Source organism: Myxocyprinus asiaticus, chromosome 39 (genome assembly GCF_019703515.2).
Source record: "Myxocyprinus asiaticus isolate MX2 ecotype Aquarium Trade chromosome 39, UBuf_Myxa_2, whole genome shotgun sequence".
Lineage (NCBI taxonomy): Eukaryota > Metazoa > Chordata > Actinopteri > Cypriniformes > Catostomidae > Myxocyprinus > Myxocyprinus asiaticus.
In genome coordinates this window covers 8,876,538-8,902,773 of record NC_059382.1, presented here as the reverse complement: position 1 = coordinate 8,902,773, position 26,236 = coordinate 8,876,538, and the positions used below count along the sequence as shown (strand labels likewise).

General features: G+C 38.4%; 1 protein-coding gene across 1 annotated transcript in view; it reads left to right on the top strand.

Annotated features, from left to right (window-relative positions):
- Window positions 1-26,236, top strand: part of LOC127430166 (multiple epidermal growth factor-like domains protein 6) — an 81,123-nt gene that overhangs the window by 26,322 nt on the left and 28,565 nt on the right. Inside the window, exons 7-21 of the mRNA XM_051679707.1 lie at window positions 4,201-4,326; window positions 4,438-4,560; window positions 7,448-7,570; window positions 8,443-8,580; window positions 8,756-8,878; window positions 9,421-9,543; window positions 9,969-10,199; window positions 10,312-10,443; window positions 11,922-12,050; window positions 13,007-13,135; window positions 13,574-13,708; window positions 13,787-13,921; window positions 19,682-19,813; window positions 20,092-20,220; window positions 24,709-24,837. Coding sequence (XP_051535667.1) covers window positions 4,201-4,326; window positions 4,438-4,560; window positions 7,448-7,570; window positions 8,443-8,580; window positions 8,756-8,878; window positions 9,421-9,543; window positions 9,969-10,199; window positions 10,312-10,443; window positions 11,922-12,050; window positions 13,007-13,135; window positions 13,574-13,708; window positions 13,787-13,921; window positions 19,682-19,813; window positions 20,092-20,220; window positions 24,709-24,837 — 2,037 coding nt within the window. The remainder of the gene's footprint in view (window positions 1-4,200; window positions 4,327-4,437; window positions 4,561-7,447; window positions 7,571-8,442; window positions 8,581-8,755; window positions 8,879-9,420; window positions 9,544-9,968; window positions 10,200-10,311; window positions 10,444-11,921; window positions 12,051-13,006; window positions 13,136-13,573; window positions 13,709-13,786; window positions 13,922-19,681; window positions 19,814-20,091; window positions 20,221-24,708; window positions 24,838-26,236) is intronic.

Here is a 26,236-nt window from a genome sequence, read left to right as displayed (position 1 = left end):
AAAGTGTTACTGACCAGTCCTGACCAGTACTTACCAATCTTGGCAACTGTTGCCATCCATTGTTTTCATCTGAAAATTTATGCTGTTTTCTAAAGAGATTCTATAATCTATACAGTAAACAGACTATTATTAGAGTCTATATAGTAATTATTAATCATGGACAGTGGTTCCACATGTTTGAAATGAGTTTTCTTTAACTAAAAATACCATGCCATTTCAATTTAAATACTTCAAGTAGAGGGAACTGGATCAAATAAACCCAACCAAATTTAGCATGTCAAAATAACTCAAACTTTTTAGTGATATGCTAGCTAGTGACATGAAGTGTTAGCATGCTAAACACATGCTGGTGGGAAGCACTACTGAGTGCAACTTTCTCAGTATAGCACAGCAATTGCTTAATGTTTAAAGCAACATGTAGAATCCTCAGAATGTGTTGGTTCTCAACCTAGGCTCAAACTCAACTTTTCACCATGAAAAGTCACCATCAAAACTTCAACATAACTGACATTCTTCTAAATCTCAACATAACAAAACCTTAAACACTAACAAGTCTCCCCCTTTATATTTATCTTGTACAAAGACACTTAAAATATCTCTTAATTTTACTCTCCCTGTCAAATCCCATGCAAATAAATCTAGAAACTAGAATTTAGAAAAATGGAGTGATTTGTAAATTATATTCACCCTTTACTATGTTGAAAGCACAACAACTACACATTATGTGATGTTTTACCTTGTGAATTTCATAGTTTTTGTGAAAATGTACAGCAATTTCAAATCAGATGATTGCAACACACTCCAAAAAAGTTGAGACAGGGGCAATTTAAGACTAATAACAATTTGACGAGTTGAAATAAGGCGATATGAAACAGGAGATGTTAAACAGGTGAGGCAATTGTGTCATAATACTGTATACTGTATAAGGAGCCTCCAAAAATAGCCTAGTCCTTCAAGAGCAAGGATCATTTAAGACTTGTCAATTTGCCAACATATGCTTAAGCAAATAATCCAGCACTTTGAGAACAATGTTCTCCAAAGACAAATTGGAAGGATTTTGGGCATTTTACCCTCTACAGTGCACAATATAGTTAAAAGATTCAAGGAATCTGGTCAAATCTCGGTGTGTAAAGGGCAAGATGAAAACCATTTCTGAATGTGTGTGATCTCTGATCCCTCAGACGTCACTGTCTTAAAAAACTACATTTATCTGTAGTGGATATCATAAACATGGGGTTGGGATAACTTTGGTCAACCTTTGTTAGTCAACACCACTCACCGCTGCATCCACAGATGCAAGTTAAGATTTTACTATGCAAAGCAGAAGCCAAACATCAACACTGTCCAGAAGCGCTACTGACTTCTCTGGTCTCAGTCTCATCTTAGATGGAAAGTAGAACAGAGGAACTGTGTTTTTTGGTCTGAAGAGTCCACATTTAAAAAAGTTTTTGAAAAACAAAGCCGTCGTGTTATCCGGGCCAAAGAGGAAAAGGGCCATCCAAGCTGTTATCAGCATCAGGTCCAAAAGCCAGTGTCTGGGTGTGTCAGTGCCCATGGCATGGGTAACTCGCACATCTGTGAGAAATCCATGAATACAGACAGATATGTAAAAGTTTTGGAGCAACATATACTGCCATCCAGTACCGTCTTTTCCAGGGACGTCCCTGCATTTTCCAGCAGGACAACTTCAAACCACATATTGCCCGGGTTTCTAGTGCATGGCTGTGTGAGCAGAGAGTGTGGGTGCTAGATTGGCCTGCCTGCAGTCCTGACCTGTCTCCAATTGAGAATGTATGGCGCATTATGAAGCACACCATACAGCAATGAAGACCCCGTACAATTGTGCAGCTGAATACCTACATAATGGATGAATGGGGGAAAATTCCACTTTCTAAACGTGTCTTCAGTGCCCAAATACTTAATAAGTGTTATTAGAAGAAATGGTGATGTTTCACTGTGGGGGGTTTGTCGCTTGCCAATCCTGTGAGTGATGGGGAGGTGTGTCAAAGAATATATAATCGAGCTGGGCCGCTAGCGGAGGCAGCCTCGCGCTAGGTTCTGTGCCGGGGGATAGGAAACTGGGAGGTGTAGGATAGGAGAGGGCATGCAAATTGAAGGGACAGTGGTGGTATCAGCCACAGAGATATGAGCTCACAGAGAGCTGTTGTGCGCAGGAGGGATCGTTACGCCCTAACATGGGGGGCACCCCTGTGAAAGGGCAGGGTTGCCCTGGACGGAGGCGTGAATCCTGGATTGTTTCGACGGATGGACTCGTGCAGTGAATGATGCGAGCCCCGTGGGAGACTCGGCGGCCGCTCTAGCAAGCAAGCCCAACCAGTGTTCGAACGGGAAGGGCGCTTACAGCATTCAACGGGGAAGTCAACCCGGCCATGAACGGGCAAGCCCACGATACAAATAAACGTGAATAGCTCACGCTGCATTCAGGCGAGAGATCCCGCTGCTGATCGAACGGGAGAGCCCTAGAATAGATTGTGTTGGAGGGGTCTGCAACACGCTATCATGGGGGCACCTTTTGCAGTAGTGTGGTGAATAAAACGACTTGTTTATTTTGATGACTTGTAATAAATTCTACAGAAAAGCTGAAATATTGGAGTATAAAGCAAGGTGCCAAGCTGAATCGTTTGGCGTCGATTTAAACCTGTTACTTTACACTTGGGTGGAGCATAAAATTATGACAGATTGTTGAACACTTTTAAAATCATGCAGAAATTAAGTTGTATGGTCAAGCATGTAAATAAAGTTTGTAATCCAATGATTCGGGCAAAAGTAGAGAAGACTGTCTGTAAGGTAAAATAATAGATTGATTTTACCTGCCTGAAGCGTTTGTCCTGACGGGAGGAGGGAAAGTGATGTTATAGTGTAGAGATGAGTGGAAGTTTGTAGCAACGCTTGCTTTGTGTTTTGGGGGCTGCGCAGTGAGGCGAGCTTCGAATGCTGAGAGATGAGACGAGTTTGCAGAATGATTATGAATGAGTTGGGACGCGGCGCGTGATCCGCATCTTGCGAAGCTGAATTCATCTCATGTCTGTTCGGACAGAGGCTGTGTGTAACTGCAGTGTGTTGTGGAATGGTCAGAGCGAGTATACACGGCAGCGAGCTCGCGTTAAAATGTCTGCGTTGGTTTGAAAAAAGTTGTAATTAGAGTATCGGCCGATTGGAAGAAGTTCGCTGTTGCATGATTGCCCCTGTGTTCCGAATGGAATAGATCAGGCTCCGAAGGGCACATTGAAGGGAGAACGATCGTGATATTCATGTTAGAATTTGATAAACAGAGCTGCGTGGCGAGGTAATGAGGATGACAGGAGGAATCGCCTGTGCAGGAGAACCAGATTGAAATGCTGGGGAGCATTGGAATGATTATTGAATTAAATAGTTAATCTTTTGTTTCCCTCATGTTCAAATTAAGCTGTAATAGAACTCGAGTGGCATGAGCAGGAGCAGTGCCAATTTCCAATTTATGCGATGGAAAGTTTAGATAAAAGAACAAACGATCAGTCTTGGAGAGCTGTTTGACATGTACACAGAGCCGAAGCAGCCAGATTGCGGAAGCAATTTCAGGCTATTAACTGCTTCGGTGAATGGAGCATAGAAAGCAAGTCAGAGTAAGAATTTAACACTTAACGTGGTAGTGGTCAATAAAACAAATGAGCTGCTGTGGCAGCTTCTGTTGAATAACGAGATTGTTTGGATGGAAGAGCTGTTCTGGTGAAGGCGAATGCTTTGCAGCGAAGTTGCATCCGATGATCCGAGTCATTTGCATGGGTCTGTTCCTTGGCAATGGGTGGGGCTGAATACCGGAAACTCTCAATGCTACGTAGAGGTAAGCAGCTGTTTATATACTCTTACTCTGGCTGTGTGATTGGTCGGATTAAATGAACTAGCTCCTCCTGAACATTGTTAATAAAACTACATATAAAAAAAACAACTATGAAGTTCACAGGTTAAAACATCATATAATGTGTAGTTGTAATGCTTTCAATATAGCAAAGGGTGAATATAATTTACAAACCACTCATTTTTATTACACTATCATTTTTATTGGCATTATTCATACTGTCCCAACTTTTTCGGAATTGGGGTTGTACTATAAATTGCTTTAGTAAGTGTACTAAAAGTTGTCTGCTTAATGTCTACTTACTTTTGCTGATCATTAATGTATGTGTATATAACCCTCTCTAGCTGTGAACTCCTGCTCTGTAAAGAATGGAGGTTGTGAGCACAGGTGTGCTGACTTGGGGAACGATCAGTACAAGTGTGAATGTCACCGTAACTACCAGCTCAAAAGAGATGGCAAACACTGTGAATGTGAGTTCACATATACACGCAAACAATATCTTTGGCTTAATTTTCTGTAGAAATTTTGTGATGGTTATCTGAACACTTGTCTCTGTGTTTGTATCTGTATTGTTCTCTCAGTGAAAGACCCCTGTAAAGAGCGTAATGGTGGATGTTCTCATATCTGTAGCAGTGTCAATGGACAGGCTCAATGCAGCTGTAGATCAGGATACAGACTGGCCACTGACCACCAGAGATGCGAAGGTTAGTGCATATGCATTTATAGATGCACAACATTATTTCATATTAAATGTAATACATTTCATAAATATCTTTCATGTTTTAGTTCACATACAAATGCTAAACATCTAGACATTCTGGTAAAATATTGATATTTGTTTTAACCCTCGTTAAGAGATGAGATTGACTTTACTTTCATAATGTTTGGGCTGGCAGAGACCCCCGTTAAGTTGTATTTTGTTTGTTAACAAGTCAGGAAGTATCAACATAGTAATCAAATATTAAAGGCATAGTTCACTCAAAAGGAAAATTCTGTCTGTCATCATTTACTCACCCTCATGTTGTTCCAAATGCATACAACTTTCTTCCTTCCCTGCAACACAAAAGGAGATGTTAAGCAGTATGCTAGTCTCAGTCACCATTCACTTTCATTGCATCTTTTTTCCACACAATTTACATTTACATTTATGCATTTGGCAGACACGTTTATTCAAAGCAACTTACAGTGCCCTTATTACAGGGACAATCCCCCTGGAACAACCTGGAGTTAAGTTCCTTGCTCAAGGACACAATGGTGGTGGCTGTGGGGATTGAACCAACAACCTTTTACTTACCAGTTCAGTGCTTTAGTCCACTACACCACCACCACTCATGAAACCGAATGGTGACTAAGGCTGTCATTCTGCCTAAAATCTCCATTTGGTGGTTCACAAAAGAAAGAGTGTCATACAAGTTTGGAACAAATTGAGGGTGAGTAAATTATGACCGAATTTTTGTTTTAGTGTAAACTATCACTTTAAATGTTCTCTGATCATATATAAACATTTAATAAATACATTTGTGCTCAAAAGTTTGCATACCCTGGCAAAAATTTTGAAATTTTGGCATTGATTTAGAAAATATGACTGATCTTTTATTTAAGGATAGTGATCATATGAAGCCATTTATTATCACATAGTTGTTTGGCTCCTTTTTAAATCACAGTGATAACAGAAATCACCCAAATGGCCCTGATCAAAAGTTTACATACCCTTGAATGTTTGGCCTTGTTACAGACACACAAGGTGACACACACAGGTTTAAATGGCAATTAAAGGTTAATTTCCCACACCTGTGGCTTTTTAAATTGCAATTAGCGTCTGTGTATAAACAGTCAATGAGTTTGTTAGCTCTCACATGGATGCACTGAGCAAGCTAGATACTGAGCCATGGGGAGCAGAAAAGAACTGTCAAAAGACATGCGTAACAAGGTAATGGAACTTTATAAAGATGGAAAAGGATATAAAAAGATATTCAAAGCCTTGAAAATGCCAGTCAGTACTGTTCAATCACTTATTAAGAAGTGGAAAATTCTGGGATCTCTTGATACCAAGCCAAGTTCAGGTAGACCAAGAAAGATTTCAGCCAGAACTGCCAGAAGAATTGTTCGGATTACAAAGAAAAACCCACAGGTAACCTCAGGAGAAATACAGACTGCTCTGGAAAAAGATGGTGTGGTTGTTTCAAGGAGCACAATACGACGATACTTGAACAAAAATGAGCTGCATGGTTGAGTTGCCAGAAAGAAGCCTTTACTGCGCCAATGCCACAAAAAAGCCTGGTTACAATATGCCTAACAACACCTTGACACGCCTCACAGCTTCTGGCACAATGTAATTTGGAGTGACGAGACCAAAATAGAGCTTTATGGTCACAACCATAAGTGCTATGTTTGGAGAGGGGTCAACAAGGCCTATAGTGAAAAGAATACCATCCCCACTATGAATCATGGTGGTGGCTCACTGATGTTTTGGGGGAGTGTGAGCTATAAAGGCACTGGGAATCTTGTGAAAATTGATGGCAAGATGAATGCAGCATGTTATCAGAAAATACTGGCAGACAATTTGCATTCATCTGCACGAAAGCTGTGCATGGGATGCTCTTGGACTTTCCAGCACGACAATGACCCTAAGCACAAGGCCAATTTGACCCTCCAGTGGTTACAGCAGAAAAAGGTGAAGGTTCTGGAGTGGCCATCACAGTCTCCTGACCTTAATAACGTCGAGCCACTCTGGGGAGATCTCAAACGTGCGGTTCATGCAAGATGACCAAAGACTTTGCATGACCTGGAGGCATTTTGCCAAGACGAACGGGCAGCTATACCACCTGCAAGAATTTGGGGCCTCATAGACAACTATTACAAGAGACTGCACGCTGTCATTGATGCTAAAGGGGGCAATACACAGTATTAAGAACTAAGGGTATGCAGACTTTTGAACAGGGGTCATTTAATTTTTTTCTTTGTTGCCATGTTTTGTTTTATGATTGTGCCATTCTGTTATAACCTACAGTTGAATATGAATCCCATAAGAAATAAAAGAAATGTGTTTTGCCTGCTTACTCATGTTTTCTTTAAAAATGGTACATATATTACCAATTCTCCAAGGGTATGCAAACTTTTGAGCACAGCTGTATATAACATAGAATAACTAGTATATTCCCAATTTACTCTGTGAAACTCCATGGGCAAAAATAGATCTCTCTTCAAATGTGCAGTAAAAACCAAACCCTGCTCCCCCCACTGTCCTGCACACCCACACACACTCACAGTGTAACAAGCATGCTGTTAGTTACTATGTGTGCAGGGCAGTGTAAAGCCATGATGTGAGTCAAAGGGACATGTGTTTGTCTGGACCTTATTTACTGTATGTCCAGACTTTAGAGGCAACTCTGCTGACCCCATGAAAAGACTCGCTCCTGCTGTGCGAGCTCACACACACACACACACACTCACACACACACACACACACACACACACACACACACACACACACACACACACACACACACACACACACACACCTATATATTTCTGGTATACTAACTTCATACTCCGTAAAATCTAATTCCCTGATTGTTTTGTCTCTCTCAGACATAGATGAGTGTGTGTCCGGTAAGGCTAAATGCGCTCACGGTTGTGTTAACATGCCGGGATTGTTTAGATGTGTGTGTAATCCTGGATTTGAGCTGGGTGCAGATGGGAAACAGTGCTACCGTGAGTACAAACACACACACACACACACACACACACACACACACACACACACACACACTCTTTTTTTTATAGAATTTTGATAACATTTAGCTACTATCAGAGTTTTTAGAGTAATGTGAGCTAGATAGGTAAAGTTTGTCAAGACAAACTTTGATGTTGGCTTGACTAAGCCTTTGTCTGAAAGTTTAAAAAAGATAGATGGATAAATAGTCAAGTAGACCTTCAGATAAAACCTTCAGAAAGATAGATATATGGATAGAAATGATATGGCAGAGTTTGTGTTTGTTTACATTTGAATTTTTTGACAGTTAGAGTTGAATTAACGAGCATTCCATTGGCCCATTTGAACTTTCTGTCATTGTAAGTTGATGCGATTTTTTGTTATTTATAATGGTCCACTGTGCAATTTTTTTTATTATTTCTTTCAGTTACAAAATGTATAGCAATGCGAGTCAGAACAAACTGAAGGTCTGTGCCGAGTTTGGTAAATGTAGCTTGAAAGCTCTAAGAGGAGTTGATACTTTTGGTCATGGTTTTGGGATTTTTGGAATTTTGGAAAAAGTTTGTAGAATAACAATATGTTGACTTTGTCAAGCCAACATAACGACGTGGAATTTTTAATAACTGTAAGAAATAATTATTAAGTTACCATGGTAGTTCATTGACATATGTTCACGTACATGTGAAACTGGTTTAATGCAACCAAAAAAAGTTAATTATTAAACTACCTTGGTAGTTCATTGACATGGAATTGGTTTAATGCAACCAAAACAAGTTAGCATGCATCCAGCAGTGATGTCTGAAACTTTAGGGCAAATAAAAGAACAGTTTTGGTAAATCTGGCTCTAAATATAGAATCATGTGTCTTGCAGGTATAGAGATGGAGATTGTGAATGGCTGTGAGAAAAACAACGGTGGCTGCTCTCATCACTGTGAACACACCACCAGCAGCCCCCTGTGCTCCTGTAACCAAGGTTATCAACTCGCTGAGGACCTCAAGACGTGTATAGGTATGGGTTCCCGCTTGATGATTGGATATTAAAACTCTCTCATAATTAAGCTTAAATACAGAATTTAATGATCGTTATTACTTTGATATATCTTCTTACATTTTTTAGTGATATAGTTGCATACCTGTATGTTTCTTGTGTTTTTACTCATGACTATATTTTGTGTTTTTTACAGATACTGATGAGTGTGACAGTGGGGAAGCATGCTGTAGTCAATATTGTAAGAATTATCCAGGTGGTTACGAGTGCAGCTGTAGACCTGGATACACACTCAACCCCAGCGGCTGCACTTGTGATGGTACAGTATGTGTGTTTTAGCGTGATGTCTTCATGTCTCCTGCAGACAGACTTTCGGCCTTCTATTAACCAGATGTTGAGACCCATGTGAATGTTCAACCAGATCTTAAACTTTATAGACTTTATCATTATAGTCTTTTTATCAGTATCCTCCATGTTTTCCTCTTAAAGGGTTAGTTGATCCAAAAATGAAAATTCTGTCATCATTCACTCACCCTCATGTTGTTCCAAACCCATATGACTTTCTTTCTTCTGCGGAACACAAACGTAGAATGTTAGGGACTGACAGCCTCTGTCACCATTCACTTTCATTGCATCTTTTTTCCATACAATGAAAGTGAATGGTGACTGAGAATGAACATTCCGCTTAACATTACATTTTGTGTTCATGGAAGATAGAACGTTACAGGAGTTTGGAATAACATAAGGGTGAGTAAATTTTCATTTTTGGGTGAACTGTCCCTTTAAGGCGACTAGTCTATGTTAATTCAGTGTGTCAGTTCTAATATAATAGTTTTTTTTTGCTGTAATCTCTCTCCTCAGACATTGATGAGTGTGTATCAGAGACGTCAGGTTGTGCCCAGTACTGTGTGAATGCTCTGGGCTCTTTTGAGTGTTTCTGTCAGGTGGGATTCAGACTGGATTATGACCAAAGGTCATGCTTACGTGAGTTTGAGAACCTGCCCACATCCTTCAATTAACATACTTAATAAACATCCTGTAACCATCCTGTCATCGTCAGACCTTTGCTTTAGTTTAGTTGTTACGTTTAATTGGGTGCATTTAGTGCTAACTTCATTAGCAGAAAATAATGCAATTACTTGTGACGTCAAAATAAAATTATAATCCATTGTAAAATGTGTATATATGTGTTTTTTTAGTGAAAAGCTAAAATGACATTGCTATTACATTGCTATTGCATTATTAATAGATTGTAAGTACATTGTAACTACATACTTTGCAGATGATTTACTTTTTTTTATTCCCAGATGCCACGTTTTTTAATGTTGAAATGTTATATCGCTCTATTTCTCTGTGTGCCTCTATCCTTCTCGCTCTGATTTTCCATTCTTTTCTTATTGTGTGTTCAGCTCTGTATGAGAGGGATTTGGAGGAGGAGGAAGAGGAAGGTGTGGGGGGCACTGACGATGAGCCAGAGGTGCTGCGTATGCCAGACTTATTATTCCGTCGCCCCCCTCAGCTGCTACACTATACCTCCGCTTTAAGTAGACCGTACGAAGACGATGACCCACACACTCAGTACTCAGGACACACACACAGCCAAGAGCAAAGAGAGGAGCTGATGGTCATCAGCAAGATTAGTGAGATAAACACACACTCATTCACAAACACCATTAATCTCTGAACTGTGACATAAACATACAGAGAACACATCTCCTATATGTTGAATATGCCCATCTCTCTCTGTTTCAGTGTGTGCGGAGGGTTCGTTTGGTGACGACTGCAGTCTGAGCTGTGAGGACTGTGTTAATGGAGGGGTGTGTGCAATAGAGAAAGATCGTTGTGAGTGTACACCTGGTTGGATTGGTGTCATCTGCAATGAGAGTGAGTGTTTTTTCCCTGCTCTATCACCTCTGACCTGTTCTGATGTATTTTAACATTAGAAATGCAGCAGATTCATTGTTTAGGCCTATTCACACAAAGTCCATATTTTTGGCACAAAAAATTGCATGACAAAAGATTTTAAAACAAAGCAATGCTGTTCTCCACTCCTTCACGCAGACTCTGAAATATAGTAGTTGATCCTTTGTTTCTGTATTTTGAAGGCATTTTTTTTTTTCATTTTTGGACTCAATGTGAGTAGTTTTGGTGCAAAAACTTGGTGTGAACATGCAGGCCTTTAAATTGTGATCTTGTCTCCCTAGGCCCCCCTGCACTATGAACAAGGCTTTTAAAAATCCTTTGGCATGTTAAAATTTGGTACTTTTAATCAAAGTACAAAATTTCTTGATCAAATTTAGGGTCACTTTATTCAATTCTACTCTTGTCGCTTTTCCAAAGTAGCTAAAGGCTTCCAGGAGCTAATTCAGTACTTAATGGCACACAGGTGCTATATTTTTCTTATAGCTAATGTACAGCCCTCTGATGGTGCTGCTGTAATTAGCTCTACTTGTAGAGAGATCTTATTATGCCCTTGAGCAGAGTAGCTCCATCCACTCTAAACAAAGTGCTTCCCGTAAAAGCACCAACTAGACTAATTTATGGCATAAATCAATGAATGTGAATGTTACATTTATATAGCGCTTTTTCTGACACTACACTCAAAGCACTTTAAACAGTGAACAAGGGACTCTCCTCAACCACCACCAGTGTGCAGCATCCACCTGGATGACACGACGGCAGCCACAGTGCACCAGAACACTCACCACACACCAGCTATTGGTGGAGAGGAGAGAGTAGAGTTATAAAGCCAATTAATGGATGGGGATTAGGAAGCAATGAGGGGAATTTAGCCAGGACACCAGGGTTACACCTCTAATCTTTATGAGTAGTGCCCTGGGATTTTTAATGACCACAGAGAGTCAGGACCTCAGTTTAACATATCATCCAAAGGACAGTGCTTTTTTTTTTACAGTATAGTGTCCCCATCACTATTCTGGAACATTAGGACCCACACAGACTGCAGGGTGAGCACCTCCTGCTGGCCTCCCTAATACCTCCTCCAGTAGCAACCTTAGTTTTCCCCAGGAGGTCTCCCATCAAGGTACTGGCCAGGCTCAACCCTGCTTAGCTTCAGTGGGCAACCAGTCTTGAGCTACAGGGTGATATGGCTGCTAAATCAACAGCAGTTTGAAAACCTGCAGCCCAACACCTTCACACCACCATTGTGAACTCACATGAGCATGATTTGAATTTTCCAGCCCATCTTATTTGGCATCATTGGTCCAGTTTAATTCACTCCAAAGTCAACAGAAACTTAAGTTATCATCACATATCTCTCTCTCTCTGGTTCCTCCGAGAACCCTGAAAAGAATATTTATGGTATGCTTGTGCATTCTCTCTCTCTCTCTCTCTCTCTTTAGCGTGTGTTGAGGGGACATATGGCGTACAGTGTAACAGTCTGTGTGTATGCCAAAATGGGGGCCGATGTGACCCAGCAACCGGGAAGTGTGTGTGTCCTCCAGGGGTCCATGGTCTGCATTGTGAAAATGGTATAGCACATGTTGTTTTTTTTACTCTTTTTGTGTCTTATATTTTAAACCGCATTGATAGTGTACTGTTTCCATTTTCATGCCTCTTGATATCTCAACTTTAGCTTCATTCATACCCCCTCTTTTCTTATTTTTCCTAATCCTGATCTTTTAGATAGATATATAGATAGATATATAGAAAACAATTGACAACAGTTCCATTAGTGTCTCAGTCTCAAAGCTTTTGTTGGCTCCATCCAAACTCCTTGTTCTTGTTCACGCTCTCTCCCTTTCTGTCCTTGGCCTTTCCTTCTCTTCATCAGATCATCCATCAGCCTCATCTTGTCTTTTTCTTACTCACTCTCATCTGTCATATGTCGTCTTGTCTGTTTGAAATTCCTCTTATGTTTAAAGGGATAGTTCACCCAAAAAGGAAAATTCTCTCATCATTTATTCACCTTCATGCCATTCCAGATGTGTATGACTTTCTTTCTTCTGCTGAACATCTGAAAGTCACATGTGGTGCCTGTTTAGTTTCACGTTCACATCTGAAAGTGAAAGTTAAAGTGGAGATTTAGAGTTAAAAAGGACTTAGGTATTGTTCTGTTACTAACCCACATCTATTATATCGCTTCTTAAGATATGGATTTAAACACTGGAGTCATATTGATTAGTTTTATGTGATTTTTGGAGCTACAAAGGTCTGATCACCATTCACTTGCATTGTATGGACCTACAAAGCTGAGATATTTTTCTAAAAAACTTCATTTTTGTTCCTCAGAAGAAAGAAAGTCATACACACCTGGGATGGGATGAGGGTGAGTTAATGATAAGAGAATTTTCATTTTTGGGTGAACTATCCCTTTAACCTTGTCAGATAAAGTCTTCCCAATTACATGGGATATACTTTAATATGGCATGTGGCATTCCAGAGTAATTTTCTAGAACTCTACTGATGTGTTGTGTGATGTAATCAGGTTGTTCTCAGGGTTTCTATGGAAGGTTTTGTCAAAGGAGGTGTAACTGCCCCAATAACGGACACTGTCATCGTCTGTATGGGGGATGTCTCTGTGCCCCTGGTCTCTATGGCAAATTCTGCCATCTACGTAAGTGTTCATTGCTCAGTTTAGCTTTGCACAAAACATGCATTTCATGTTTAACATATCAGATAAGAAAACAAACTTACCTGGCTGTGTCTCAAAACCTATTGAGCTGCATACTTAGACACTATTTTGGGGATCGTAAACAAGTTTGAACAAACTTGATGCCCTAAAACTGCATGTTTTCACGGGACTAAGATGCTCAAAAACGCTTCATTTGGACACACTTTGAGGCTCTAGGTCTAGGTAGGCAGCTCACTGGTTTTGAGACATTGTCTGTGTAGTTCACACCTGTACTGATGAATTGTGTATCAATTCAGATTATTCAGATAACTTAGTGTATTAGTATAGTATGTTAGTGTCACAAATTGTTAGTTGCTTTGTACAGCTCCATTCAAAGATTCTGATTCTGATGCATACTAAGATGGTGTCTCTCTACATTAGCATGTCCGAAGTGGACTCACGGAGCGGGTTGCTCGGAAGAATGCGAATGCTTGCAGGAAAACTCTCTCTCTTGCGATCCCCAAAAAGGCACTTGCTCTTGTAAACCTGGTTACTACGGCGACCGCTGCCAGACAGGTAGGTTATTTATTGGATATTCAGAGGTCTGTCTTAAACAGGTGTACAGAAATACCTCATGTTTCTGCTCCTGTATAGAATGTGAGCATGGTGTCTATGGTGATGGCTGCCATAAACGATGCAACTGCTCTGATGGTAAGTCATGTGACCCTAAAACTGGAGAGTGCCAGAAGAATTGCCCTGCTGGATATTACGGAGAAAAATGCCAACTGGGTAAAACACACAATCTTATACATATATACTGATATACTGATTACTGCATACTACACAGTATATACTTTTTTCTTGAATATGTGAAGCATAATGCAATTATACAAATTTCAAGCAATAGTGTCCTTTGTTGCTTTCACTATTTTAATTAATTGAGAGGTGTTATCAGCTTGTAAATAAAAACAATATATATTTTGCAATTTTAGTCCAATTTTGTGAAAAATTTCTTAACTTCATTATTTAGTCAAGATCACGGTTGATATTGGTTCGTGTCCATCACTCAAAATGAAAGGTCAAGTCAAGGACATTGCTTTGTAGAATACAGTATTCTTTGCAAATTCACATTCTAGGTACAGTATACATATTGCATACCACTTTCTTTTATGAATAGTATGTAGTATTCCATTCCAAATACACCCATGCACACTGAAAAACAGACAGGTTTTGGACTGCTAGCTTTTAAAATCAGACACACAACAATAATTGCTTTGCATTGCCCTCTAGTGACTATCAGATGTCAGTACATTGTCAGTACACAGAACTAGTTTGATGGCTCAATAATGTCTACATTAGAAATCAGCTGTGTCCAGTCGATCATAAGTCAAGATGTCCTTTTTAGAATTCCAAGCAGCAGATGCAGTAAAATACTCACATATGACTGAAGAGTGACAGGTATGATTGGCAGTCATTTTATTGGTAACACTGTATAATAATGGTCCGTCATTAATAGGTAACTAAGTAGGAATAAATGCAGGAAAAATGAGTAGTACTACATTAACACTTTAGTTACTACTATTAACTTGTATGAAAACATGATTAACTAATCAGTAAGTAATAGCGAACTGATGACCAAGGTAGTTCACTGTTAGGTAATCAATAATTACTGAATTTGATTTGCCTCATTGAGAACTATTAACTAACTATGGCTAATTTAAAATAACTACTAATTAATTAATAATCAAAACATTAACATGTCTAAAATGATTCATTTTTAATTGTGAACAAGATCATGAAATGCACCTTCAGAGAAACATGCACCTCAAGTGCGTTCTTTGTGGAAATTAATTTATGAACGTAACAGCATGGTAACGCATTATTAATTAAAGCTACACTATGTAAATTTTGGCCCTCTAGCAGTTAAAAAATAAAACTGCATGTGTCTTGTGAAAGGACATTATTTTGGTTGTGGTTTGGCTCTGCGCCTCTGTGCGGATGAATGTGGTTCGAGGCACCGGTGTACACATGGATACAGGACATCTTATCAGAGCGAACAGACAAATAAATAATGAAAGAAAGGAAAAGACGGATATCCGAAAACATGTCATCTGAGCAGATAAGTGCCATATCTTATGCTGTTGACTTATTGGAAACACTGATGTTTTGAAATAAATGATATTACAAAAGTTGTAAAGTTTTTATAACTGCAGGATATTCTGGCCAAATAGACCACGGTAACTAATTTATAGATTGTCACTGTTACCAACCAGTGGTCAACATCATTTCAAGACTCACATGTCCTTGGCAAGCCTGGGACTAAAGGATTTATTTATATAATTTATTGCCGTTATAAAGAAAAATACACATGTGTGCTAGCATGTGAAAAGTTCTGCACCGATTACAGTATAATTATTGTATTTCACTGCACACACACAGATACATAAACCATGTCAATAAAATATCTTACCTTTGAGTAAGAAAAAAGCAATCTCTGGGTCGCTTTTAAATCCTTTCAGATCTCAGAGTTGTCGCCACCTCTGAAAAGCCAAGCTGATGTTGATTCGGGTTATATTACGGACTCTGTTGCTTTCCTTTTTGCTTGTAGACTCTGCTCTTTTCGGGTTTCTTTGTTTTTACAACCGGTGATTTGCCGGAGGTCTGCCTTTTGAATGATCCATGGTCAATTTTTTCTCATTTGTTGAGACAACAAACTTTCAGCTTCCCACTACTCCCACACCATACATGCACTAAAGTAGCCGGAGCTTATTTTCTCTGCGTATGGATACGTATGTATGCAATTTTCTGCAAAATCCGTCCCGACAGCTCTAAAAATTAAACACTTCTTGTAAGATTAATCTACAGTATCTGAATAAAAAATTAATTGTAAAAATATTTTGAAAAAATAAAAATGTTTGTATATTCAAGCATATATTCATTAAAGCTAAACTATTTAACTTTTTTTGTTAAAAAAATACAAAATGTTATTAATGAGAGAGTGCAATAAACCATTATTATAGGTTTATCAAAGTGTATTTGGGTAAATACATGGTTTGGAAGATGGATTTTTGTTGCACTCTCTCATTAATAACATTTTGTATTTTTTTAACAAAAAAAGTTAAATAGTTTAGCTTTAATGAATATATGCTTGAATATACAAACATTTTTATTTTTTCAGATACTGTAGATTAATCTTACAAGAAGTGTTTAATTTTATGTGAAGTGTATTTAAAAAAGAATCCTGAGTAACTGAAGTAAGAGAGAGAGAGAGAGAGAGAGAGAGAGAGAGAGAGAGAGAGAGAGAGAGAGAGAGAGTGTAAGTGTTACGTCCATGAAGCTACTAATCCAATCATGGTTCGCCATATTCAGCGCTCGCGCAGAAACTGAAAAAAGAACGAGTGCGATTTTGCTCCGCACTCCCGTCGATCTGCCTGCACGCAGTAAACTTTAACATACATTCTGTTCTGTTCATACCGAATATAGGCAAAGGAAGAAACATGTCAAATTAATTTGATAAAAACTATACGTATTTACAGAGTGGACTGTATAGGGTGGGTGTACACATGTGGATTCGACCTCATGTTGCACGCCGGTTTTCTCTCCATTTTCTGTTGAAGTCTTGGGGAGATCAACACACATCCTTTAGACATATAATTTTATTATTTTACTTTATGTTAAGAGGTAAGACTTTTTAAACATGTAGTAACCGTGAGCACCAGCCATTAAAAGCATTATCCTGCTAAAGGTTTGTAGCCTATGCAAGTATGTTCAATTATTTCAATGATTCATAATTCAATGCCAGAAAAAAATGTTTTGAATGTCTATGAATGTTTGTTAACTATCTGTTTGATTAAATGAATAAAATGTAGGAACAAACATACAAGTTACTATTAATGGTTTATAATGTGTTTTCACTTTAGAATAATGGTCCAGATAACCTTTAACTCCCAAGGAAGGAAACAGTAAGATCTCATTAATTAATAATGAGTTACCATGACCCTCACTTTAAAATAATGGTCCAGATCATTAGTAATTCCTTCATGTTTATGTGGCAACACTTGACTCATTACTTATGGGTTACCAGAAGTATTTAATAAAGACCTTCAGCAATATCAAACATGCAGAATTTAATAATTTTTTTAATGAACAGAAGAGATATCCCACAGAATACACAGGTTGGGCACATATATCCCTATATTTCTGTAAGGTAAGCTGACTATGATCATGGCCGTAACCACCATAGACATTGATATTCCCCCCAATATTCATAATATTTTGTCTACTGATATGGTTTTTTTCCATGGTTCATTATTGCATTATTAAATTTGGTCCCCATCAATCCTGAATATGTGGTTACATCCTTGACTATGATACTCTAAAAGAAACCGTAGCCTTGATTTAGCGACCTGTTACATTCATATATTAATTCCCGCAAAGAACACGCATGAGGCGCATATTTCTCTGAAGGCGCATTTCATGATCTTGTTCACAATCAAAACATAATCATTCACATTTTAGACACATGTTAATGTTTTGATTAGTAATTAATTAGTAGTTATTTTAAATTAGCCAGAGTTAGTTAATAGTTCTCAATGAGGCAAATCAAATTCAGTAATTATTGATTACCGAACAGTGAACTACCTCGGTCATCAGTTCGCTATTACTTACTGATTAGTTAATTGTGTTTTCATATTAGTTAATAGTTGTAACTAAAGTGTTAATGTAGTACTACTCATTTGTCCTGCATTAATTCCTGCATAGTTACCTATTAATGACAGGCCATTATTATAAATTGTTACCATTTCATTACACGTAGTGCCGTGTGTCAGTCAGTTAAGTTCAGTAGGAGTTATAGCATAAATATTTCATGTGGCTAGAATTACAATTACATTCTCCATTCTGTAATGAAAATGATATATTAACACACCATGTGTCTGTGTTTATAAATGGGTTTTCCTTGTGTTCACTGGAGAGGCAGGAGTTTTGCCATGTTGTAATAAAATTTTTGAAGTGTCTGTTTTAGTTATAAGTTTTTCTTGATCCCTTACATACATTTTTAGTCTTAATGCCTTAAACAGATTTGAGCTTGGTCTCAATGTTAAAACAGGCTCTTTTATCCTGTTCTCTGGGGGAATTCTGAGTAATTGAAGTGAGGTTTAGCGAGAGCGGTGTACAGTTGCTGTCACTCTGCCAAAGAACAAGAAAAAGAGAGTGAGTGAGTGAATTCAGACAGGAGTGTGTGCCAGTGTACACCTTAATATTGAGTGTTTCTATTAGCTTGTCTATTACTTATCTCATTTTCGCTGAGCAAATGTTTGAGATCTCTCTCACAGAGTGTGGAGCTGGCTGTTACAATGTGAACTATGAGAGGACATGTCAATGTGGGGGAGACTCATGTGACCCACAGTCTAGTGCCTGCAGGTGTCCTACAGGCCCAGCGCGTGAGAGAGATATGACTTTCCTTTTCCTTTCCTTTCCTTTCCTTTCCTTTCCTGTCCTGTCCTTTCCTTTTATACTTACATCCCATTTTAACAGAAATAATTTCTCTGATTTAAATTACAGCCTCTTTTCCTTTGTTAAAGCGACATCCAAGTTTAGACTGGTTTTACTGGCTTACATTTAGAGCCGTTAAGTGCTTTATTGGTTTATGCAGTGGTCTGGAAATCAGACCTGTGGAACACTTTATGTTATTCCTCACAGTACATGGCTTATTTGAAACATACAGTAAATGCCTCTCACTCAATAAATGGCGGTCACCCGAAGCCCAGGGAGCTTTGTTCTGTGGTTTTCAGAGGTGGACTGTTTGCATTTCAGTAGGATTTGAGGGTGATTTCATAAAGATATTTTTCCTCTAGCTCCTGCACTGACCATCCATACATCCATCCATCCATCCATCCATGCATCCATCCATCCATCCATCCATTGAATCTATTTATCTATCTGTCAGTCTGTCTGTCTCCTGTCAGAGTGCCCAGCAGGGTTTTGGGGAGAAGGGTGTGTGTTCCTGTGCCCGGTGTGTGAGAATGGAGCAAAATGTGACACGCAGACCGGGGTGTGTAACTGCACATCTGGGTACACAGGAGCCACCTGTCAGGATAGTAAGTACTCCTATATGTGATTTATCCATTCTTCACTATACATGTCTAATTTAAAATAGTAGTAAAACAGGGTTTTCTTACTCCAATTTATTTGTAAGTGATTTTATCTTATATGTTTTTGCTAAATTAAACATATCATGGTAAACAAAGGCAAAACAAACTCAATTAACCATTAGATTTAAATGGCACTATTGTTGCACTAAAATGTGTCTTGTTATCTCAGTATGCCCTGCAGGGTTCTATGGGTCTGGCTGTATGTTTCACTGTTCATGTCACACTGGATCTACCTGTGATCCTGTAACTGGTCATTGTGAATGTCCACCTGGATACAATGGACATGACTGCTCTACAAGTGTGTTTGCAATCTCAGATGCAAAGATTTTTTTTCTGATATTTTATTGCAATTAATTTACTTTAATAATAATAAATAATTAATACATTCTCTATGTAGTTTGTGAGGCAGGTTTTTGGGGTGCAGGCTGTCCCAATGTGTGCCAGTGTTCGAGTAATGCACTAACCTGTGTGGCCAGCAGTGGGCGCTGTGTGTGTATGCCTGGATACACTGGAAAACGATGTGAACAGAGTAAGACCCTGTTCTCCTTTCTTTCTCTTTCTCTGTCTTTTTCCTTGTTGTTTTCTCTCTCTAATTACTGATGAGCCATTTAAATAGCACAACATACAAGTTCAGGTACAGTTAATGAAAAGTTGAATCTGAGGCTGCCACCTTCTGGTAAAATAGTCAAACAACAAGCAGAGCTGACAAAGCATAGTACAGGTAGCCTATAATGTTATACGTCTAGTTCAGTTAAATGTTCCATTATTGTGCCTTAAAAAGACATTTCCCATGGTGCTTTGTTTCAGAGTGTCTTGAAGCCTGGTACGGAGCAGATTGTAAGCAAGTGTGTGAGTGTGAAAACGGAGCCGAATGTGACCACGTCAGTGGAGCCTGTACCTGTACCCCTGGCTGGGTGGGAACACACTGTGAAATGAGTGAGTTAACACAGCAACACACAGACACACAAAATAGACCAACACAAATGGTGATAAACACAGATAGACATGTTGACACATTCACATAGAGCGCCAGAGACACTGATATACATGCGTACATACACACACACACACACACACACACACACACACACACACACACACACTGTACATAGTAAAAGGTTTACAAAAACTGGAAAAAACGTATTTATTTCAATAGGAGATTCATGGGCAATCTCTGAGATAAAGGAAAATGTTTATTTAGATGTCTATTATTCTATATTTTCCTGTTCAACCTTTTCTGTTTCCTTTGAAAAGAGTGTTTTCTAACAGTTAATGCACTGGGGCCTCTTCTTCATCACAAAAACAGGAAGTCTCAATCAGTCTAAAAGGGCAACCCACCCATCACGCAATCTCAAGTGTGTGTCTGTGTGTAAAATGGAATGTTTTTGATAGTTCAGTAATTGAAACACTCACTCATCACACACAGTCCAGCAACACACAAAGTATTGTTTGTTTGTGTGTCATACTGACAAATGCCGGTATACAGGAAACTAAAGTCATGTGTTTATATAATAATCTAGTTAATGTAAAAATCCTGAGGAGGTTTTGTCCTCCATGACCTGTAGGTACAAAATCATATCTGCCTTCTAGTGGTTAATCTAAAAACTGCAGCCACAGATTAAACACCTCACATAGGCCTACAGACACACCCTGCTGGATCCATGACAGCATCCTCTGCTTAATGAGACAGCCACATCCAGCTGGAGCTCTTTATGAGTAAACCACAATGCACAGACATACACACAGAGTGCCAAACATAGACACTGGGTCCTATCTAAGCTAAAAAATAAAATAAAATAAAAAAGTCCACATTTAAAACACATACACACATACCAAACCATAACTTAACACATTCCGTGCAAGTGTTTGGTAAAATTAGTGCATTTGACTTAAAGAAAGCATGCAAAGTATATGCTATATATACAAGCCAAATACATGCAAACATAAAGAGCTGCCAAAGCAAGTTGCTGAGGAAAGCATCACTATTACTACTGATAATACTTAGGGATAGGGATTTTATCAAGTAAGCTCAAGTATTAAACTTTGGTGCATAACCTGCATGCATTGTTTATGCTATACAGACATGATCCATCTAATCATGCGGTTTGAGAAGAGGTGAGCTGCTATTTTTCTGACCAACCTGACATTTTGGCCTGGCTGGCAATAAAATGAGCAAACCTTAGTAAACACATAACTACATAACCACCCTTGCATTGTGCACATGTACTGTATATAGTCTATAGCCTGTATATAGCATAAAGACTATAGTTCATATATTTAAGCATATACAGAATATATATTTATATTCTGTTCGTTGTTTCTCAAGTTTTATGTGTATTTGCAACAGTGACAATGTGTAGTATATTAAAACAGAGAAAGTACACAATACAACAGTTCAGAGAATGCGAAATAAAATAAAAAAAAATGAAAAATCTGTATACAATAAATCCAATTATAAGAAAATATCATTTCAATAGATAAAGTAAAATAAAGAGAGAGGAAAACATTACATTTATAAATAAAAGGCAATTACAGGAATTTGAAAATCTTTAAATCCTTCACAGTTTTCACAAGTCTGGGGTTCCGTACTTTCATATTTGAAAAGGTTTTCATTTAAATGTTAAGATCGGTGTTACAAAATGTAGTATATTACAGCTTTTTCTGAGTGACTCTTGCATTGTGAGTATACATTTTTTCTGAAATAATTAAGAGATTAAGGACATATTTCTTGTTTTCTGAAGTATATGGATTTACAAAGTAAATAATCACATGGTTCTATATCCAGTCTATGGTTATGTGAAATTTAGATGGTGACCATGATATAATGCCATACGTATGGTGCTGATTTTGCCACAGAGAAGCACCACTCACATTTTCTTTAGAAAATGTTACATATAGTTGTAAAATGTGGTGTGATTTTAGTGTCCTTGTTTGATGGGATTGAAAGTATCTTTCTCCACAGAATGGAGGCATGCCAAAGTCACTTTCTGTACCCAACTTTCATCAAAGTTGATCTGATATGGTTGAGAGAGCAACAGTGAGTGGTATCATACGATAACCAGGGCTGACAGAAGGGCTCTGAATTCTGCATGGCAGGGGAAAAAGAGTTGTAGAACTGTCCAAAATCAACAGAAAAATCAACAAAGGGGGGGTTTGGATGGGGCAAAACCAGGTCTTAAGGGACTAGAGTGTTTCAGGTTTGTATCAACTCCACACAGCCACTGATTTAGAAGCAAAAACGCAGATTGTTTTAGTTTAAAGGGGACTTCTAAATACATAGATTTCATTTTTAATAAATCTGTCTCTGACTCCAGAGATCAGGTCTCCGTTGATCTGCGATTCCATCCGTGTGTGTTGGGACGTTTTCAACTTGGTAGTTCATCTGGATGTAGCCAACAGTTGCACTCATGTTCCATAGGCTCACATGTCTTCCATGCTTCTTATTCATATAAACTGGCTGAATAACAGCAGGCACACACATGAATGCTATCATCGCTCTCTATCTCTGAGGGTCTCAACCGTGAAACACATTTTACTGGCTGGACACGGTTCACAACCATCCGCTGCCGTTACACGTGCACTCACACGCATTTTACAAGATCTTATCAGGCTGATGGAATATAACACAGATGTCCTGTGTCCGCGCGCTTCTGAGTGCCATATGCACCGTGTTTGATTCTGTTCATTCATTCATTTATGTGTGTCAGTGAAATATTGTAGTTGTTTAAGTGTACTGTGTGGTTGGTAGGTTCATACCGGATATGGTACAGTTACAAAGGAAAAGTTCATAAACAAAAGCAAACAAAAGTAGATTCATGTTCCGCTGAAGTGAACTTCCAAACATGAAGGATGAAAATATATAATGACATTTGGTTAATCTGACATTAATCGTATAGCTGTCAGATGATTACTACTCGAACAACATGAACAGATAATCTTTGAAGAGCTTTAAATAGGATTATATTATAAGGGCCGCCATAACCATTATGGGGTAAAAGTTTTAGAAACTTTGTTGAAATTTTAAATTCAGTTTTGTGAGACAATTAGATTTGAAAAGTTTAATTTTGCTTGGGAAAAAATTGCAACTGGCTTTGTAAATGCTTGTGGGAGAACCTCATGTAGCATAATTAATATTCATGAGCCAGACTTGACTTCAAATTGACATTTTGTAAACTAACAAATCCCCAATTTTCGTCCTACGCACTAAATATTACAGTTCATTAAACTTTGTAAAAATTGTTCGCTTGTTGAAACTCTTTGGAATGGTCACTCAAATAAAAAATATTTAATACCATTTTACCTAGCTGCACTATATTTTTTTGTAGATACAGGGCTGTCAAACGATTCAAAATTTTAATCGAATCAATTACACGACATGCCGATTAATTAATCAAATTAATCAAAATTAATCACACATATCAATATTTGTCAATATATTGTTTGGTTTATTTCTATATCATTAAACATGCCTATCACTGGCCTAAAGCCCACAGCGATCTATTTTAAAATTGGGTTCATCAATCTGTCCGAGCTAGACTTGATAAATGTTCTCACAGGATGTGTTCTTTCATTTCATCTGTACAAATGCATCAGGCAGACGCATTTATTGCATCACAATGTGGTTGTGTCTCATTTCACTGGTTTTCAATGTCTCTAGCCATAAACGGCATGTTTTTAGGATGCTGAGACAAGTTCAGTGTAATTTGAAACATTAAAAAAAGTTTCGATACCCCTGCATTCTGTTGAGCTCCGTCCAGCTGTCTGCTAGTGTGAACAGCTTACAGCTGGAGCTGCGCCCACTGCCCCCTGCTGACTGAGATTCGCAAAAACATGGAGGTGGCATTTCAGGCTTGAATTGCTCGGTTTGTAGGAAAATGTATTAAGGACAGCTTTAGTTTTGTATAAAGTGTGAGGTAAAAAAAATTGGGCTTTACATAAAAAAAGGCAGTTCAAAGGAATTGCACAGCACCAGTGGGTGTATATTTCTGTACCCAGACAGTAAATCTGTGTGCTCAGCGAGCGATCTAGTTTCCTAGAAATCTCAGTCTGTCTGTCTTCCTTGCACACACACGTTGACTTTGTTGTGGTGAGGATGTGCTGCATGTGTTGAATGAGATCACACAATTAATGCTGATGAGAGCAATTTAGATGCTGAGCATTCAGTAGGTAATGAGACATGACAAGAGATATATAGAAGAGAGATCAATCTGAGCAGAAGACTGAAAAAAGGAAATGAAAGATGGATACGTCCACATGGATTCTAGTAAAACAGTAACCTAATTATATTGAAATCAGAATACTGACGTTCTGTTGGCTCTTTGATGCCTCAAGGGGGTATCTATGCGCATAACTTTCCAATGATGTACCGCTCATTAAAACACACACACATATACACTGCTGAGTCAAATCTCTTCTCCTCTGTAGGATGTCCTGTTGGGTTTTACGGGCAGGACTGCGCACAGATGTGCCAGTGCGGGAATGGAGCCCAGTGCCACCACATCACAGGCGCCTGCCGCTGCACCCCTGGCTGGGCACCGCCGCAATGCATCCTGGGTAAGCCGCCCACATCATTAAAACAGGGTGTGATGGAGGCTCATCTCCGGCTGAACGCCGCATCCTCGCCCCGAAATAACCCAACAATCTTTCAAATGAGCTCACCCAAACACAGGCCTTTCGCAAGACAATTTATCAGCTCACAGACACCCACTACAGTTTTTTTCTTTCTTCTGTGGAACAAAAACGAAGACTTTTTTAAAAATATCAAAGCTCTGTAGGTCCAAACAATGCAAGTCAACAAAGTCCAAAACTTTGACGCTCAAAAAAGCACATAAATGCAGCTTAAAAGTAATCCATATGACTTCAGTGATTTAATCCGTGTCTTTAGAAGCTATTTGATAGGTGTGGGTGAGAAACTATTTAAGTTATTTTTTCCTATAAATTATCCTCCCTGCCCAGCAGGTGGCGATATGCATGAAGAATCTGAATCACTAAAAACAGACAGAAGAAGAGGAAATGTTAGGAGAGAAGAGTGTTTAGGAGGGCTGTTTGAAAATGGAGATTTATAGTATAAAATGACGTAAATATTGATCTGTTTCTAACCCAAACCTTCAAATCGCTTCTGGAGACATGGATTTAACCACTGGAATTGTATGGATTACTTTTATGCTGACTTTATATGTTTTTTTTTTGCTTCAAAGTTTTGGAACCTGTTGACTTGCATTGTAAGGAACTACAGAGCTGAGATATTCTTCTACAAATATTTGTTTGTGTTTAGCAGATGAAAGAAAGTCACACACATCTGGGATGGCATGTGGGTGAATAGATGATGAGAGAATCAGAGAGAACTATCCTAGTTCACCCAAAAATGAAAATTCTGTCATTTACTCAGCAATTACTGTTGTTCCAAACCCATGTAACTTTGTTCTGTGGAATAAAAGAGATTAGATGTTAGAAAGTCATATGGGTTTGGAGCAACATGAGGTTGAGTAAAAGATTAAGAAAAATTATTTACTTAAAGTCCCAGCACGACATTTTAGCCAGGTCTTCACTATTGTTGCCAAATATATTGTTACTGTAAATGCTTCTATTCCTCAAATGTTCACAATTATGGTGTATTTTAGTTTTTGTTTTTTAGTAGTATTTGTAAATGATCTGTTCAAGTTTAATGCTGTAACCCTAATTGAGATTGTACTATTATATATGAACCCAATTTTCAGAAAAATATATTACTGATTAAATTATATAATTGGACAGTTATATGATATTGCCCCATAAAAAAAAAACAACTACTAAAAAAACTTTTAGTGTAGCTAACACTTTTTTTAAGTAGCTGACTGTAGTTTTATTATATTAAATTATTATAATTTGTAGCTTGACAAACTACAGTTTCAAAGTAGCTTCTCCAACCCTGAGAGAGACAGAGAGAGAGAGAGAGAGAGAGAGAGAGAGAGAG